Source organism: Octopus sinensis, linkage group LG11 (genome assembly GCF_006345805.1).
Source record: "Octopus sinensis linkage group LG11, ASM634580v1, whole genome shotgun sequence".
Lineage (NCBI taxonomy): Eukaryota > Metazoa > Mollusca > Cephalopoda > Octopoda > Octopodidae > Octopus > Octopus sinensis.
In genome coordinates, this window is record NC_043007.1 from 46,323,922 (window position 1) to 46,338,912 (window position 14,991).

A 14,991-nucleotide genomic window follows, 5' to 3' on the forward strand; every position below is an offset into this window, starting at 1 on the left:
TAGCCTTGTTCATATATATACATGTGTGTCTGTGTCTGTGTGCATCGAAAAACATATTTGCATGTTCACATTACTGTTTTTCTTTCAAGCAAAGTTACACCAATATGTCAAAACAATTAAATGTAACAGTCACATATATGTCAGTTGTTTTCTGGTATTTTCTCTTGATATGTTCTTCACTGTCTAACTCTTTCCCTTCTCCCTAGTACCTCACATGCATGTGTGTATGTATATATGTATGTATGCATACATGCATGCATATATATATGTATTATGCTATGTTAGATATATTTTATATATTACGTACATACATTTATACATGCATATATGCTTATAGATATTATTTTATATAGATTTAAATGTTCACATGTACGTGCTGCACAGCACAAGACATTTCATTTTAATATTGATCTTTCATGGAATTACAATATTAAATTGTTCGGACTAGACAACCAAGTAGCATATAGAATAGACGAAATAATTTATTGGGTCAACACAATTATATATTTCAGGATTTTGTTGTATATCTCCTACAACGACTAAAATTTCTGGCAATCACGGCAAGGTTCATGATTCCCGGAGACATGCTTGCGATAATATACGGCGTAAACCATTTATACTATGAAACCAATTTTTTCAACATAACTTTCATGGATTAGGGTCAAGGTCAATCTATTCGGAGGTATATTTGATTGAAGCAAGTTTAATCATGTTTTCTGATCCGGTTTTATACAACATTATATAATACATGTTGCTTTCGAAGTGAAAGCAGGGAAAGTGACGAAAATGAATTCCCATAAATATTTCATCGCGTTCACTATAAATTTGTCAATTATTATTGATTAGCTAGAATACATTACCAGAGTAAATGTTATGTCACCTTAAGCTGGATCCTTCGCATTTAATGGAGGCAAGATCATAGGTAATTAAAAGTTCTTAGGAATCATGCTGTCGAACAGATATAGTAAACCACTTCCAAGATTATTGGAGAGGATGTGAAATGACACGTTCTTGGTAACAAATTGGCATGATTAGGGGATTATCTTCGCCGGAACATAGTTATAGAAACGAACATATCGCAGGAGTAATCGGACATGACTTCAGAAATAGAGATTATGCAGAGAAAATTGTTAAATCCTAAGCAATAAAAATTGCAGTGACGAACACACAATCTAAAGAATTAGCGTCATTCACAGAATGTATAAAACGAAGAGAATTTCATGGTAGCCATGAAATTCTCTGATGCCACTAGACAAATAAATACAAGAATTGCCAAGAGCAACAAGTTATCAGCTATAACAAAATCCCCAAAATAATTTGAACTATATTTAACGTGTATATAAAACTGAGCAAAATACAGTGTATAGAAAGTATCACGAATTATAATTTTTTGCACTATAAATTTTATGACATAAAAACTAAAGAGATTTAACTTAAATTTGCATGTCGTGTATATGACAAAATTGTACTTCTATACCTAAATTATTTTCTTGAAAGTTTTAGCCGAGTGATAAATGCTAATTGTTAGATTTCCTTTTACGCTTACATAAGATGTAATGGCATTTAATGGTATTTTGTGCAATCTTTTTTTTTATTCGACAAAGATTAACATGAGCTTACGCGTCGTATTAATTCATATTAAGTGCATAGTAAAATGTATTAATTAGCAAATTCAGTAAAATACTGAGAGCTTTAAGGTAGTTAAGTGAATAATAGTTACTACTATTTTTGCCCTGTGCTCAATTGCTGATGCAGTATTCATTAAATTTCTACATTTCGGCTTCGATAATGAAAGTACTTGTCAAAAGTCGATGTCGAGTTAACCACTTTACTTTCTTCTTTTGGGTGTTGTAACATTAAAGCTTTGAAGTGTGGGTCTGTGAGGAGGGTGGAAGTGATAAAATACCTCATAATACTGGTCAACATATTTTCTGGCACAAGGTTTATCAATGGTTTTCAGCTAATTTGGGGGTACTGAATTCGAAACTTTGTCTACAACAGCTTTTTTGAGATATAAAATCTTTTAGTTTTGCTGGAAATAATTATGTAATGCTCATAGAGGAAGAACTTTAAAAATTTAATAGACATGTCTTACTTTTTAATCTAATAAATCAAAACTTTGTGGGAGTAAATGAACATTAGCATGTAACAATTCGACTTGGTGATAAAATATGAATACAAAATCTCTATTCATTGTGTTTGGATATGGAACCGTACGTGGAAATTCTGATCATCTTATTACTGAAAGAATTACCTGTTTTTTTATGTTATCTCTTGTGCAAATCTTCTGGAATATCTCTTTTCAAGCTCCAGCAGTAATCTGCCACCATATTTAAGTCCCATTTCTAATACTTTTACATCTTGATGAAAGTCTCCACTTTGTTCTCCGCTAACATCACTCAAGTTCTCTGGAAATCCACACACGTGACTGTGTAAGTAGTGCAATTTAACGCTCATTCTACATGCAAGTGCTTACAAACTCAAGAACAGCTCCTCGACAATCTCTTGATAGTCGTCAGCTTTCCTCTTCCTCAGAATATTCCACACTACATCAGATAAGGCTTTACAAGCACTAGCATCCACTGCACTCATTGTTGTAACACAATGTGGATCCCCAAGCTGTGTTCTTATTTGATGTCCATCAAATATTCCTACCATCTTGTCATTGAGACTTGGCATTTATATCTGAAACAGTCGACACAGTGGTCAAGAGCTTTGATGAATTGCTTCATCACACCAAGTTTCAACACAGGTTCTGCAAACTTTGTGGGGAACCCAGGTTTTGTCCTCGTCTCCAAGTGTTACTTTAAAGTAAGCAAGGTGCACCTTGATAAAGCTATTAATGCTGCACCTTTCAGCACGTAGAGCGAAGTATCCACAAACGTAACAGAAGATATCAGGAACATTACAGCACGTCCTTCTTTTTGATGTTGTATCCATAACTAGATCACAGTGGTTCAATTCACACCTGAAGAGAAGAGGAAGGTCTTAAATCAAAATTCAGCCTGAACATATTCAAACTTAGTATGACAATCCAGCCAAAGTTCCCGTAAATAGTAGTGTAAAGTTAAATTTTGGTATGTTCCAGGTAAATAAAAATATATACCAATGCAGTAAAATGTGATGTGATAAAGCAAGTTTGAGGTTACTTTTGGAATCAGCACCCAAAAATTAATCTAAAAGAACTCTAAGATTTTGTCAGAAAATAAAAGTTTTATTTTGTCGACAACTGTAATATTGCAAGTGCAATTTTTTAACCTTGATATTACAATTGTTTAACCTTTATCCATATAATTTTACCACAATAGTGACTATTTTGGTGAAATTTTATGCATAATTGCCCACTTACATATATTGTAGTAGAAAAATTATCTCACATGCTAGATACTTCCAGCTATAAAGGTCTTCTTAAATCAACATCTGCTGAACCTATGATGTGACTACTGTTGTACAAAAAAAGCAGTTCAACCTTTTCGAACAAGTTCACTCACAGATTACAATTTACATCACGTTGCATTGTAAATCATGGTGGGTTATCCAGACTTCAGTTCACTTTCAGTGAAAATTCTCTGTTGGTGCAAATATGCACAAATCACGTCTGACTATATTTTCTGTATAGATATCAGACTGAAATATTGACAGCAAAGCATAAACTTTATAATCTTTACATCTTTGCACACATCCAGAAATTATATTTTTCATTTTCTCAAAGATTTAACTTATCATACAAGTCATAATTGGCATACCGGCGAAAACTTTTAATTAGATTTGAGCTGTAAATGCTTTTTTTACTGTCGTGAACACACGATCAGGTATTGGTCAGATAGATCTCATTGAATTCATTCAATAAATACATTTCGACAAATAAGATGCTCACTTGATCTATGAAAAAATCGAACACTGTATATGAAAAAAAAAACAATTACAAATTTAAATTACTGAAAAATTGATAACAGTCATTCTTATGCCAATAACTAATTATTCTTCAATGAGAAACAATGTATATAATAAGTGAACAATATATGTATGCAATTGCAATCGGAACAAATATGATAGAGAAATGACAAAATCATAAATGCGGTCTCTTTTATCTATGATATAAATTTTGATCAAGCAATAATAGTCAAGTTGTAAAGCGGGATCTGAAAATCAAAGCTTTCATTATTGAATCAATTATGAGAAATGAACGTTTGAAGTCATTATACATTATACTAAAAGATTGTCCCTGAGTATTCTGTTTGTGTGTTTGGGGAGTGTTTGGTTGGGTGTGCATATGCATTCGTGTGTAGAACACTAATACACCAATGCATATAAAGCATTAATGTTAGGAGGATATATATTTACAATAGCTATGGTAATTTAAACATACGTTGCAAAGATTTAGGCCAAGACGTTTCTGCATTTTCTGTAGAATAATATGCAGATATATTCATGAATGTACAATTAGGCAGATTTATTTGCACATATACTTACTTAGACGTATTAGTAATATATAATACTCTTCCTCCACAAGCAGCCAAAACGGATATGCGTTCTATCACTCAGCTCCACATTATTCAATGATTTAGCGTATCAGTTTCATGTATCCCCTTCAGATAATATCAAGGGAGTTGTGTTATCTTCATCCTTTGGAAGATGCCAAATTATAGCTTCCAATATAGCCTTGCATTTACTAAAGGACCGGTAAACCTACCTATAACCTACTCTGCATTGTGCAATTCCACCTAACTCTATACTAATAATGATGCACGGAATGTATCTTTAAATTTCCTGTTTGATCTTGTTAATATCATCATATGGTTTAAGTCATTGCATCAAACTTGGTGTTATCTCGTGTAATTATGAAGCCAAAGTTCGTTTTCACAGTCTTCGTTTCTGTTGTTTGTAAAGAATCTCACTTTCCGATAACTAGATAAAAAATGTATGGACACATGATATATGAGAGTGTATCATTCACTTTTGGTGTCAGAGAACTAAATGTTTATACATCATTTTGGTAACTTTGGCCTTTTTTTTTTACATTTTAATTTGCGTTCTATATGTCTTTCTTACATTTTAGTTAAATGCCCCTTATATATATGTCCCTTATATATATACTTCTTACAAATAGTGCTTGACATTATTGATTACATTTTACAAAACAACACGAACGGAAAAAAATTCATCAGGAAATTTATTTTGGTCTACATTTATAGTTTAAAGTGTTATAAAGCCAGGAATAGTCTTTGGGGAATCGTGTTGCATAAAATATTTACCGATTGATGAATGATGTTTATGCAAGTAACTTCCTATAAGAAATTTCTTTTTATATAAAATACTTTTTGAAGCAAGCTGGTTATTATTACCTCCATCTTCGCCAATGCGGAGGTATTGTTTTTTAGTCATGTTTCTTTGATTCTTTGTTTGTCCATAGACAAGATATCTCAATAACCGCTGAATGGATGAAACTTTAAGCGATGTTTGGTCTTGTGACTAGCACAAACTGATTAGACTTTGAGATCGATTGAGTACCGGACACATATTCTGGATTCTTTTTTCTTTTTTTTGTTTAATTTAATTTTTAAGAGCGATCGGCTTCATTTTTAGTATTCTCATTTGTGAGAGGAGTCGAGTTTATTTCAGATATTCTCGTTTTAAAAAATCATCTCTGTCTAATCGTTGTGAGGACATTGGTGTTGTAGTCGAGTCAAATGATTCCCGGTTGTATTTGAATAAAAGAAAAGGAAGCGCAGAGCCTGGAACAAGGGAAAGCGAACGAGCAGAGAAAAAATGAAAGGCCAACAAAAGTTAGTGAAGGGATCGAGGAGCGAAGACAGAAACCTTTACCAACAATCAGCAAGGAGAAGAAAGTACAGAAGAAAAAGGAAGATGAAAGAGAAATGATAACAATAAAGAATGAGAGACATACAGAGATAGAAATACCAGCAACAGTAGAAGAGACTGGTGAAGAAAATCAGAGAGGTATCGAAAGCAAAACAAGAAATATGATACACTACACAAAAAGTGTAAAGATAGAAAACAATTGCGAAAATGAAGCATGTAATTAGAATTAAATTGTCACCCAACGAGTTCAATGTAGGTTTCAAAGCTGATCTTCTGGAAAGAGCGAGAGGAGAAAGGTTAAAGGAATTGTGTGGTGAAAAGTTAGAAGTAACACCGGTACAGTATCGGGATCTTTACCCTTTGAAAGGAAGATCGGGAAAATAATTTTTTGCAACTAAACACTTTCAAACTTTGGACACTGGTAGAATTTGTCATATAAAACATCTTTTACTTGTAGTGTTGTTGAGAAAAATTTGTATTTTCAAAGTTATGTCGTGTTAAATTTGTATTTCGGTAATTTCAACCAATCAATGACATGTATTCAGCTGAATAAAATTAAAAGGGTAAAGACCCCCTTCGGTCATGAATGACCATGGGATTGCACCTAGAAAGTTACCCTCCTAGACACAAGTCCGGGCAAGGTTGTTTATGGAAGACCAGCAGTCGCCCATGCATACCAGCCTCCCCTCTCCACGCCACCAGTGTTATCCAAGGGAAAGACAAAGGTCGATACAGCTTGGCACCAGTGACGTCGCAACTCATTTCTACAGATGAGTGAACTGGAGCAACGTGAAATAAAGTTACTGCAGTTGTTTATCAACTGCAGTAACTTTGAATAAAATTACTGCAGTTGTTTATCAACAACAACTTCCGGTGGTGTATATTTCGTTTTTCGCTGTTATTTTTGACATATTTCATCTCAGTTACGTTTGTATGAATAAACGAGTGTATCTCAAGCTTGTTTATTTCACGGCACCACCAAAATCGTTCGTGCATTTCAACTGCTTTAGTTTATTTCCCTGTTTTTCAGCTACTATTTTCGGAAATACTTTTTTGCCCCCCCCCCTCCAATTTCTTCATTTTTCACTTTTTTCTGTAACTCTAACCCTAACACTAACTCTAAAACCCTAACCCTAATCCTAAACCCTAACCCTAACCCTAACCTTAACTCTAAAACCCTAACCCAAAAAACTAAAGCTAAAACAATACAAACGCACGAACAATGTCATAAATAACAGTGACAGACGAAATATACATCGCCGATAGTCGTTACAACGGTAGTAATTTTATTCAAATGAATACACGTCATTGATTTGTTGAAATTACCGAAGTACGACTACTTTAACACGAAATAACTTTGAAAATCTAAAATTTCCTCAACAACACTACGAGAAAAAGAGGTTTTATATGACACATTCTACCAGTGTCCGAAGTTTGAAAGTGTTTAGTTACAAAAAATTATTTTCTCGATCTGCCATTCAAAGGGAAAATATCCCTGTATCGTTTTGACTAATTGCCGCCGGTGGTGGCATTCGAAAATTTAATGAAGTAATTGGTGTAAATGAGGCGTAAATAAGAACAGAATATTTAGTGACCTTATGTAAATTTTTTAAAAAAAGAGGAAAGAACGGAAAACCAACAGGTACAAGACAGAATATTGAACTGTTAGTAAAACGTTATATAAACTGCCAGCTTATGGATGGTAGGTAAGTCATTTCATGCCCATTTTTCATTGTATCCATAAATTCATACGATATGTGATTTTATGTACCCCATTGTATTGTATTGTATGTACTTGTATTGTTCCCTCTCTTTAAGAGCCATGTGCTCAATAAAAGAAATTTGGACATTGGTGTTGTAGTCGAGTAATTTGATTCCCTGGTGCATTTGATGTGTGTTCGCTTCATGTGAGTTTTGTTGTTGTTTAAATTATTGAATGTCTACCGCACCTAATTGTTGTATTACTGAATTGTTAAATTTAGTGTTACCTGTTGAATATCATTTTCTTCTCCATTTATGGGTGAAGTTGTGAATAAAAACATTATGGAAAGTCAACCATTGCCAGCAGGCAGTTATGCTGCAGTAATTGGGAATACTCTAACGGCAGATATCCTGCAAGTAAGAGAAATTCGACTGAACGACACAAATTTTAAGAAATATGATGTTTACAAATGGAGGAAGACAGCCTGAGGCTGACGCCGCCCGAAGAAATTATGGAAAAAAAACAGAAAAAAGGGCAGTAATATACAGAACGCTGTCTATTGCTACAAAATGAGTTGAAATAGGTGCAGCAGAGGCAGTCGAAGAATGCCTGAAGGAAATCAAAAGCCTAACTGTATATAACGCCAAAGAAAAGAAATACGGCACAGTGGAGGTGCGCTTCGCGAGTGAACAAGAAGCGATAAAACACTCCACTGTGTCTTTGGGATCAACTGAGTGGGTACTTCTACCAACCTACTGTTGAACACGTGCAGCTAGAGTGAGTAATGGTAGAGTGCCCCCAGAAATTGACGAGGCGTGGCTGGTGTCAGCCATCTTCTATAATACAAAAGAGGAAACTAAAATACTTAAAATCAATAAGAACTACGGAGGTAAACTGATAGGAATACGGCCTTGAGATGATGGTCCATTTCAGTTTACGAGAGCTCCACATATTTGCAGAGGAATTAGTGTTACCGTACGAGACGAACCTAAGTGTTGTAGTGGAGGGAAGACCACCCATATGTTTTCAATGCGGAGTACGGGGACACATGAAAGCTAAGTGTCCTCAGAGACAGGAAGAAGAGGTGAAGGAGATGGAACAGCAGGAAAAGATAGACGTGCAAGGCATAGAGGAGCAGAGGCTAGTGGAAAATATGGAAGAAACATACACAATGGTGAAGAGGAAGAAAAGACAAGAAAACGCGAAGTCACTACCAAAGAGTCCCATGAAGAAATGAAAATGTAGTGTAGGGGAGAGACAAGGGTTACCAAAAGGATGAAAAGTGAACAAGCAGAAAAGAAACGAGATGTCGGCAAAATTAAGCCAGAAAGACGAAGAGAGAAAACAGAGAGCAATACCAGCAATTAGCAAGGAGGAGAAAGTAAAATGACAGGAAAAAAGGAAGATAAAAGAGAAATGACAACAGCATCGAGTGAGAGACAAGCAGAGAAGAAAGAGGTGGAAACACCTGCAACAGCAGAAGAACTATGATACAATACAGAAAACATTTAGAAATTGAAAACAAGATACATTATTTACATTATTTACATTCGTCGATAGTTGTCCTCATCTTATTTTTTGATAACACAACGTTTCGGTTGATATACCTTTCAGCCTTCTTCGTATGTCGGGGAAATTTCGAACCTGGGTTCTCAATCCTAAGATGTTTTTCGATGTTGTTGTTGTTGTTGTTGTTGTTGTTATTATTATTATTATTATTATTATTATTATTATTATTATTATTATTATTATTATTATTATTATTATTGTTGTTGTTCAGGTCACTGCTTGGAATCGAACTCGGAATCTTGGGGTTAGTAACCCGCACTCTCAACCACAGCGCCATATGCCCGTTGGCGTAAAGGTTAAGAGCGCGGGCTACTAACCCTAAGATTCCGAGTTTAATTCCAAGCACAGACCTGATCAACAACAACAACAACAACAACAACAATAATAATAATAATAATAATATTAATTGACGCTACAACTACTGGGGCTGCTGCTGCTAATGATGAAAAATGAGGCCCCAGACTCACAGATGCAAAATTAACCTCTATTAAAAAAGTGGTAGAGAATGACCTAAATGTGAGTCAGGAAAGAAATAACGAAGCTGAGGAGAGGAATGTTGGGCCACAAGCATTGACTGAAAGGCGACCATCTGCCGAAACGACTCAAGATCCTGAAGAAAAAGGGAAATATAATGACACTAGAAAAAACAGCCCGGAAAATGATGTCGAAACAGCATTTAAAGACCACATGTTTGTTGAACAACACGGTAAATCTATCATTGAAATGAAGCAAGAAGTTCTGAATGAGCTTGCAGTTGTAGGCCATACAACTATGAATGATAGGAAATCACTCCATAAACTCTCAAATGCACACCAACATAAAACACAAATAAAAATTGGCAACTGCTTACACAAGAAATCACACACCAACTAACACGCGATCTTAATAAATTAAATGAAATTATTTACTCTATCACTAAGGTAAAAGACGTTGTTTAACACCGAAAAAGCCAACAATACCAAATTCGAAAAGAAAATCAAACTGGAGGAGTAGAACTGAAACTGAAATTGAATCATTGCGAAGGTAGATATCAATATTAACTGAGCTAATCTCTGGAAATGATGTAAGATCAACAAAAGGCAGGAAGATTGTGAGAAAATATGGACACTCAACAAGAGAAGAACTAATGTCAGCGAAAGAAACACTTAAACAAAAAGTTCAAGCAAAAGCTCAGAGAATACGCAGATTTGAGAAAAGAATCAAATTCTACAAGCAAAATAAAATGTTCAAATCCAATGCCAAATCATTTTACATGGAAATAGGGAAAGAAAAAATAACCATTGAAAATCCACCCCTAATGGAAGAAGTTGAAAACTTTTGGAAGGGGATCTTGAGTGATGACAAACCATACAAGGAAAATGCAGAGTGGATCAAACGCACCCAAGATAACTACAAAAATCTACAAGAACAGGTATAGGAAGACATCTCAATCGCCGACCTAAGGAGAACACTAACGAAGGCTCATAAGTGGAAATCCCCTGATATTGATAGAGTACCAAATTTATGGCTCTCATCACTCTTGTTCGCACACAAAATGTTAGTAATACTTTTATTTAATAGTATTACGAAAGACCAGAAAAAACACCCCATTTGATGGCAAATGGTGTTACTTACCACCTCCCCAAAAATAACAAAAGGAAAGAACAAAAAACTACCGGTCTATAGCATGTTTATCTACTACCTATAAGATTTTGACATCTATTCTAGTAGAGAAAACTTATGTTTATGGAAGAGAATAATTTCTTTCACACTGAACAAAAAGGATGCAGACGAGGCTCATACGGATGCAAAGATCAGCTCCTAATTAATCGCATGATCCTTGAGAACTGCCATAACAAGCGCAGAAATCTCAGCTCTTCATGGATTGATTATAAAAAAGCCTTTGACATCATACCGCATTCGTGGATTCTGAAATCGCTGGACATTTTCAAAATTTCTCCTGTGATTTCAGATTTTTAAAGTATATGTCACTATGGAATACGAAGCTCCAATTATATATTTCTAATGGAGTATTGCGCTCAAACAACATTAGCATAAACTGGAATTTTCCAAGGTGACTCACTTTCACCACTAATTTTCTGCATAGCACTAATACCACTCTCAAGTCAACTGAATAGAACAGGATATGGCTACAAAATTGACAACAGGAAAATAAGCCATCTATTTTATACGGATGATTTAAAGCTATATGGCAAAACTGATGAAGAGCTTGAAGGATTATTACATACCGTGAAAGGATTCAGTGGTGATATCGGGATGGAGTGTGGCCTTGAAAAGTGTGCCAAAGCCACTTTTAAGAAAGGGAAATTGGTAAAGTCTAGTTCAATCGAATTAGGTGTCGAAACAGTAATAAAGGAACTTCAGCAGGAACAAACCTATAAATACCTAGGAACAAATGAAGGCTCTGGTATCTAGCATGCAAGCATGAACGAGAAGGTTAGGAAGGAATGTTATAGAAGAGTTCGAGCAGTCCTGAAGTCTGAGCTGAATGCATATAATAAGGTGTTAGCCAAAATTCCTTAGCAGTACCAGTTGTTCATTATAGCTTCAATGTGTTTAACTGAAATACCAGTGAAATAACGAAAATTGACAGAAAAATCCACAAGCTACTGACTTGTAATAAGATGCACCATCCAAAGGCAGCCGTGGATCGCCTTTAGCTTCCCAGAGCTCAGGGAATTCGAGATTTGATCCAGCTTGAACTTACATACAAACCACCACAATCGGACTGGCCAAATACCTTGAAGCAACCAACGATTGGATGCTAAAACTTGTTGAAAAACATGAAAGACTGAAAAGACTTCACTCTATTCTCAAAGAGAGCAAAAAATTTGCTGCTAGTCTCTTAGATACCCACCATATTGATCAGGCTGAAGGAAATGCGCCAACTGCAGCTGCAAAGAAAATAAAATTATTTGCAAAGACAAAAGCACATGAAAATTTAGCTAGCAGATGGGAACAGAAACCTCTCCATGGCAAGTATGTGGCCCGTAGCAAACAATCTGATGTCGACCAGAAACACACGCACCAATGGTTACGAAGCTCAGGGCTAAAGCAGAGAGTGAAGTTTTCATATTAGCTGCTCAACACCAAAGCTTATTAACTCGGAACTACCAAGCCAATGTAATAAAAAATGGAGCTGACCCAAAATGCCGATTCTATAACGATGAGATTGAAACAATAGACCACATAATCTCAGGGTGCAGAGTCTTAGCACCTGCAGAATATAAAGCAAGACATGACAGAGTCGGCCAGTATTTACATTGGACAATATGTCGGTATTATAAAATCAAAACCGCTGACAAATGGTATAAACACTATCCTGAAGCTGTGATTGAGCGAGAAAATGTGTCGATTCTATAGAACTTCCCCGTACAGACCGACAAGACTATAACAGTTAATAAACTGGATATTATTATAAAAGATCAGACAAAAAAGATGTGTTTATTAATTGACATGAGTATCCCTTGCGATCACAATATAGCGGCGAAAGAATTTGACAAGATTAGTAAATATAAAGACCTGCTAATAGAAATTGAAAAAATGTGGCATATCAAGGCGACTACAGTACCAGTGATTGTAGGATCTCTAGAAACCTAATTGAAAATGATTCCAGGTTTACTATCCCTACAGGAAGTGCAAAAAATCGTATTAACTGGAACGGCTCATGTACTGAGAAGAGCATTATCGCTGTGAAAAAACATCCATCAATGAATTTATTTATTTATTAATTTTTAAATACATATTTTATATGTGAATTAGAGTGTGTAATCTGGGAATGCATACATTGAACTTCTCTGTCCCAGGTGTATGGTAAACACTCGGCGAGAAACGGAAGAAAATTTGAAGAAAGAAGGAAAAACATAATAATGATAATAATAATAATAATATAATAATAATAATAATAATAATAATAATATAATAATAATAATAAATGCCCGGATGCAGTACCAGGCAGTGGCTCTCATGGCTTCTAATCTTAACTGATTGGAAGTGTTATCATGTACGTTGTTTTGTCTTGGTATAAAAGATGGGCTACAGCAAATATTCTGCTCAATACCACAGATTTGCTTGTCAGTTGTTTGACGTTAACCAGTTGAGCATGTCCCTTAGTGGCTGACGATAAGTGCATCTCTGATCACGAGCAGAAGTAGTGTGGGAGCATCATAGCCATGTGTTGAGAGGGATTCTTTGGGGTTTTAATAAGTCACCTCTGGAAACATGGATGGATCACAAGCAGAAGTAGTGGGGGAGCATCATAGCCATGTGTTGAAAGGAAATCTTTGGAGTTTGGATAATTCACCTTTGGAAACATGGGTGTTTCATTCAACATCCTTAAACAACCCTTATTCTGGGACCTTTTGAGCGGGATGGGCTACTCAACATGAAGAAAATTCTAACTGGCCCCCACCTGCAAGGTCCTGTGCTGTTTATCTTGATATGAGATCACCATGTCGCGCACATATGGTTGTGATGCATGTGCCTGGTGTACCCTTATCAGACGGGTAGTCATGATGGGTATATTGGGCTTCGTATATTTTACCTCAGTGTCACTTTGATGGCATGAACTGCTCTCACTCAATAATAATAATAATAATAAGAAGAAGAATAATAATAATAAGAATAATAATAATAATAATAATAATAATAATAACAACAACAACATCAACATCGGAAACTACTTTAAGAGTGAGAACCCAGGTTCGAAATTGCCCCAAGACACCTGTTGAAGGTTGGAGGGTATATCAGCCGAAATGTTGTGTTATCAAGGAACACGATAGGGACAAATATCCGTCGAATGTAAATAACGTTCATAATTCCTCCTCTCTTAAATATAGAATTGAAAAAAGATCACAAAAATGAAAAATTTAATTAGGGTGAAATTAGCGCCTAAACTGTGCAATAAACGATTTAAAGCAGTCTTATTTGTAAAAGAGAAATGTGAAAAGTTGAAGGAACTATTCGGGGAAATGATAGTGATATCAGTGTTAGTTTCGATTCAATGAGTTGCCACCGGTGGTGGTACTTGAGGACATAGTGGAATATCTAATATAAAGGAAAGTGAGTGAGATATTTATCACTTTAAAATAAGGAATTTTTTCTAAAGTGATGAAAAAAGAATAATGATGTGTATAATACATAAACAGTAAACTGGAACTGCCTGCTCATGGAGGGCAGGTAAATCATTTCATCTCATTTATAATTTATTCATAATTTCATCCGCTATATGTCTTGTGTACCCCACTGTATTGTTTTGTCTGTCTTTGTATTGACCCATCTTTATAAGGGGCTTTGTGCCTAATAAAAGAAATCAAGACGTTGGTGTTGCCTTGCCGGAGGTTTGCGTTCTCTGAGTGTTCTTGTTGTGATATATATTTTCACATAGAACAAAGAACTAATAGCAAGTTTATCTTAGAGGATTATTTACTATGCAATATTCAGCCTTTCGACTGCCTTCCAACACATCCCTCTCTCTCTTTCTCTATCTTTGTTGCTCTCTCTTTCTTTCCCTCTCTCCATTTCTCTCTCTCTCTCTCTCTCGCTCACGTTCGCCCTCTCTCTCCCACACACTCTCTCTCTCTTTATTTGATTAAAATCTGCTTGAATTGAATCCTCGTGCAGTAGCTGAAGTTTACCAGCTTATACATTTTCTCTTCTTCACAACACTCCCACATTCTTATTTCTCCTTAGTTTACATTGAGTGGCTTTTTTTGTTGTATGAATCATAATTAAGATTGTTGCACAACTAATAATAAAACTGCAATATACTATTCCAATGAAACGATATTAGTAACATCCCTTCCTCTGCCAAATACAGATTTAACACTCTAATATCGAAAATATCTTAAGGTGAAGAAGCATTACCAATTGTCCCTTCATTGTGTGAAAGCAAATAC

The 14,991-nt window shown here is 35.3% G+C and overlaps 1 protein-coding gene across 1 annotated transcript in view; it reads left to right on the forward strand.

Annotated features, from left to right (window-relative positions):
- Nucleotides 1-2,604: 2,604 nt before the first annotated feature.
- The window catches only part of LOC115217613 (uncharacterized protein DDB_G0292186-like), a gene marked incomplete at its 3' end in the record, with an annotated part of 55,892 nt that continues 43,505 nt past the window's right edge, over nt 2,605-14,991 (forward strand). Inside the window, exon 1 of the mRNA XM_029787364.1 lies at nt 2,605-2,811. Coding sequence (XP_029643224.1) covers nt 2,605-2,811 — 207 coding nt within the window. The remainder of the gene's footprint in view (nt 2,812-14,991) is intronic.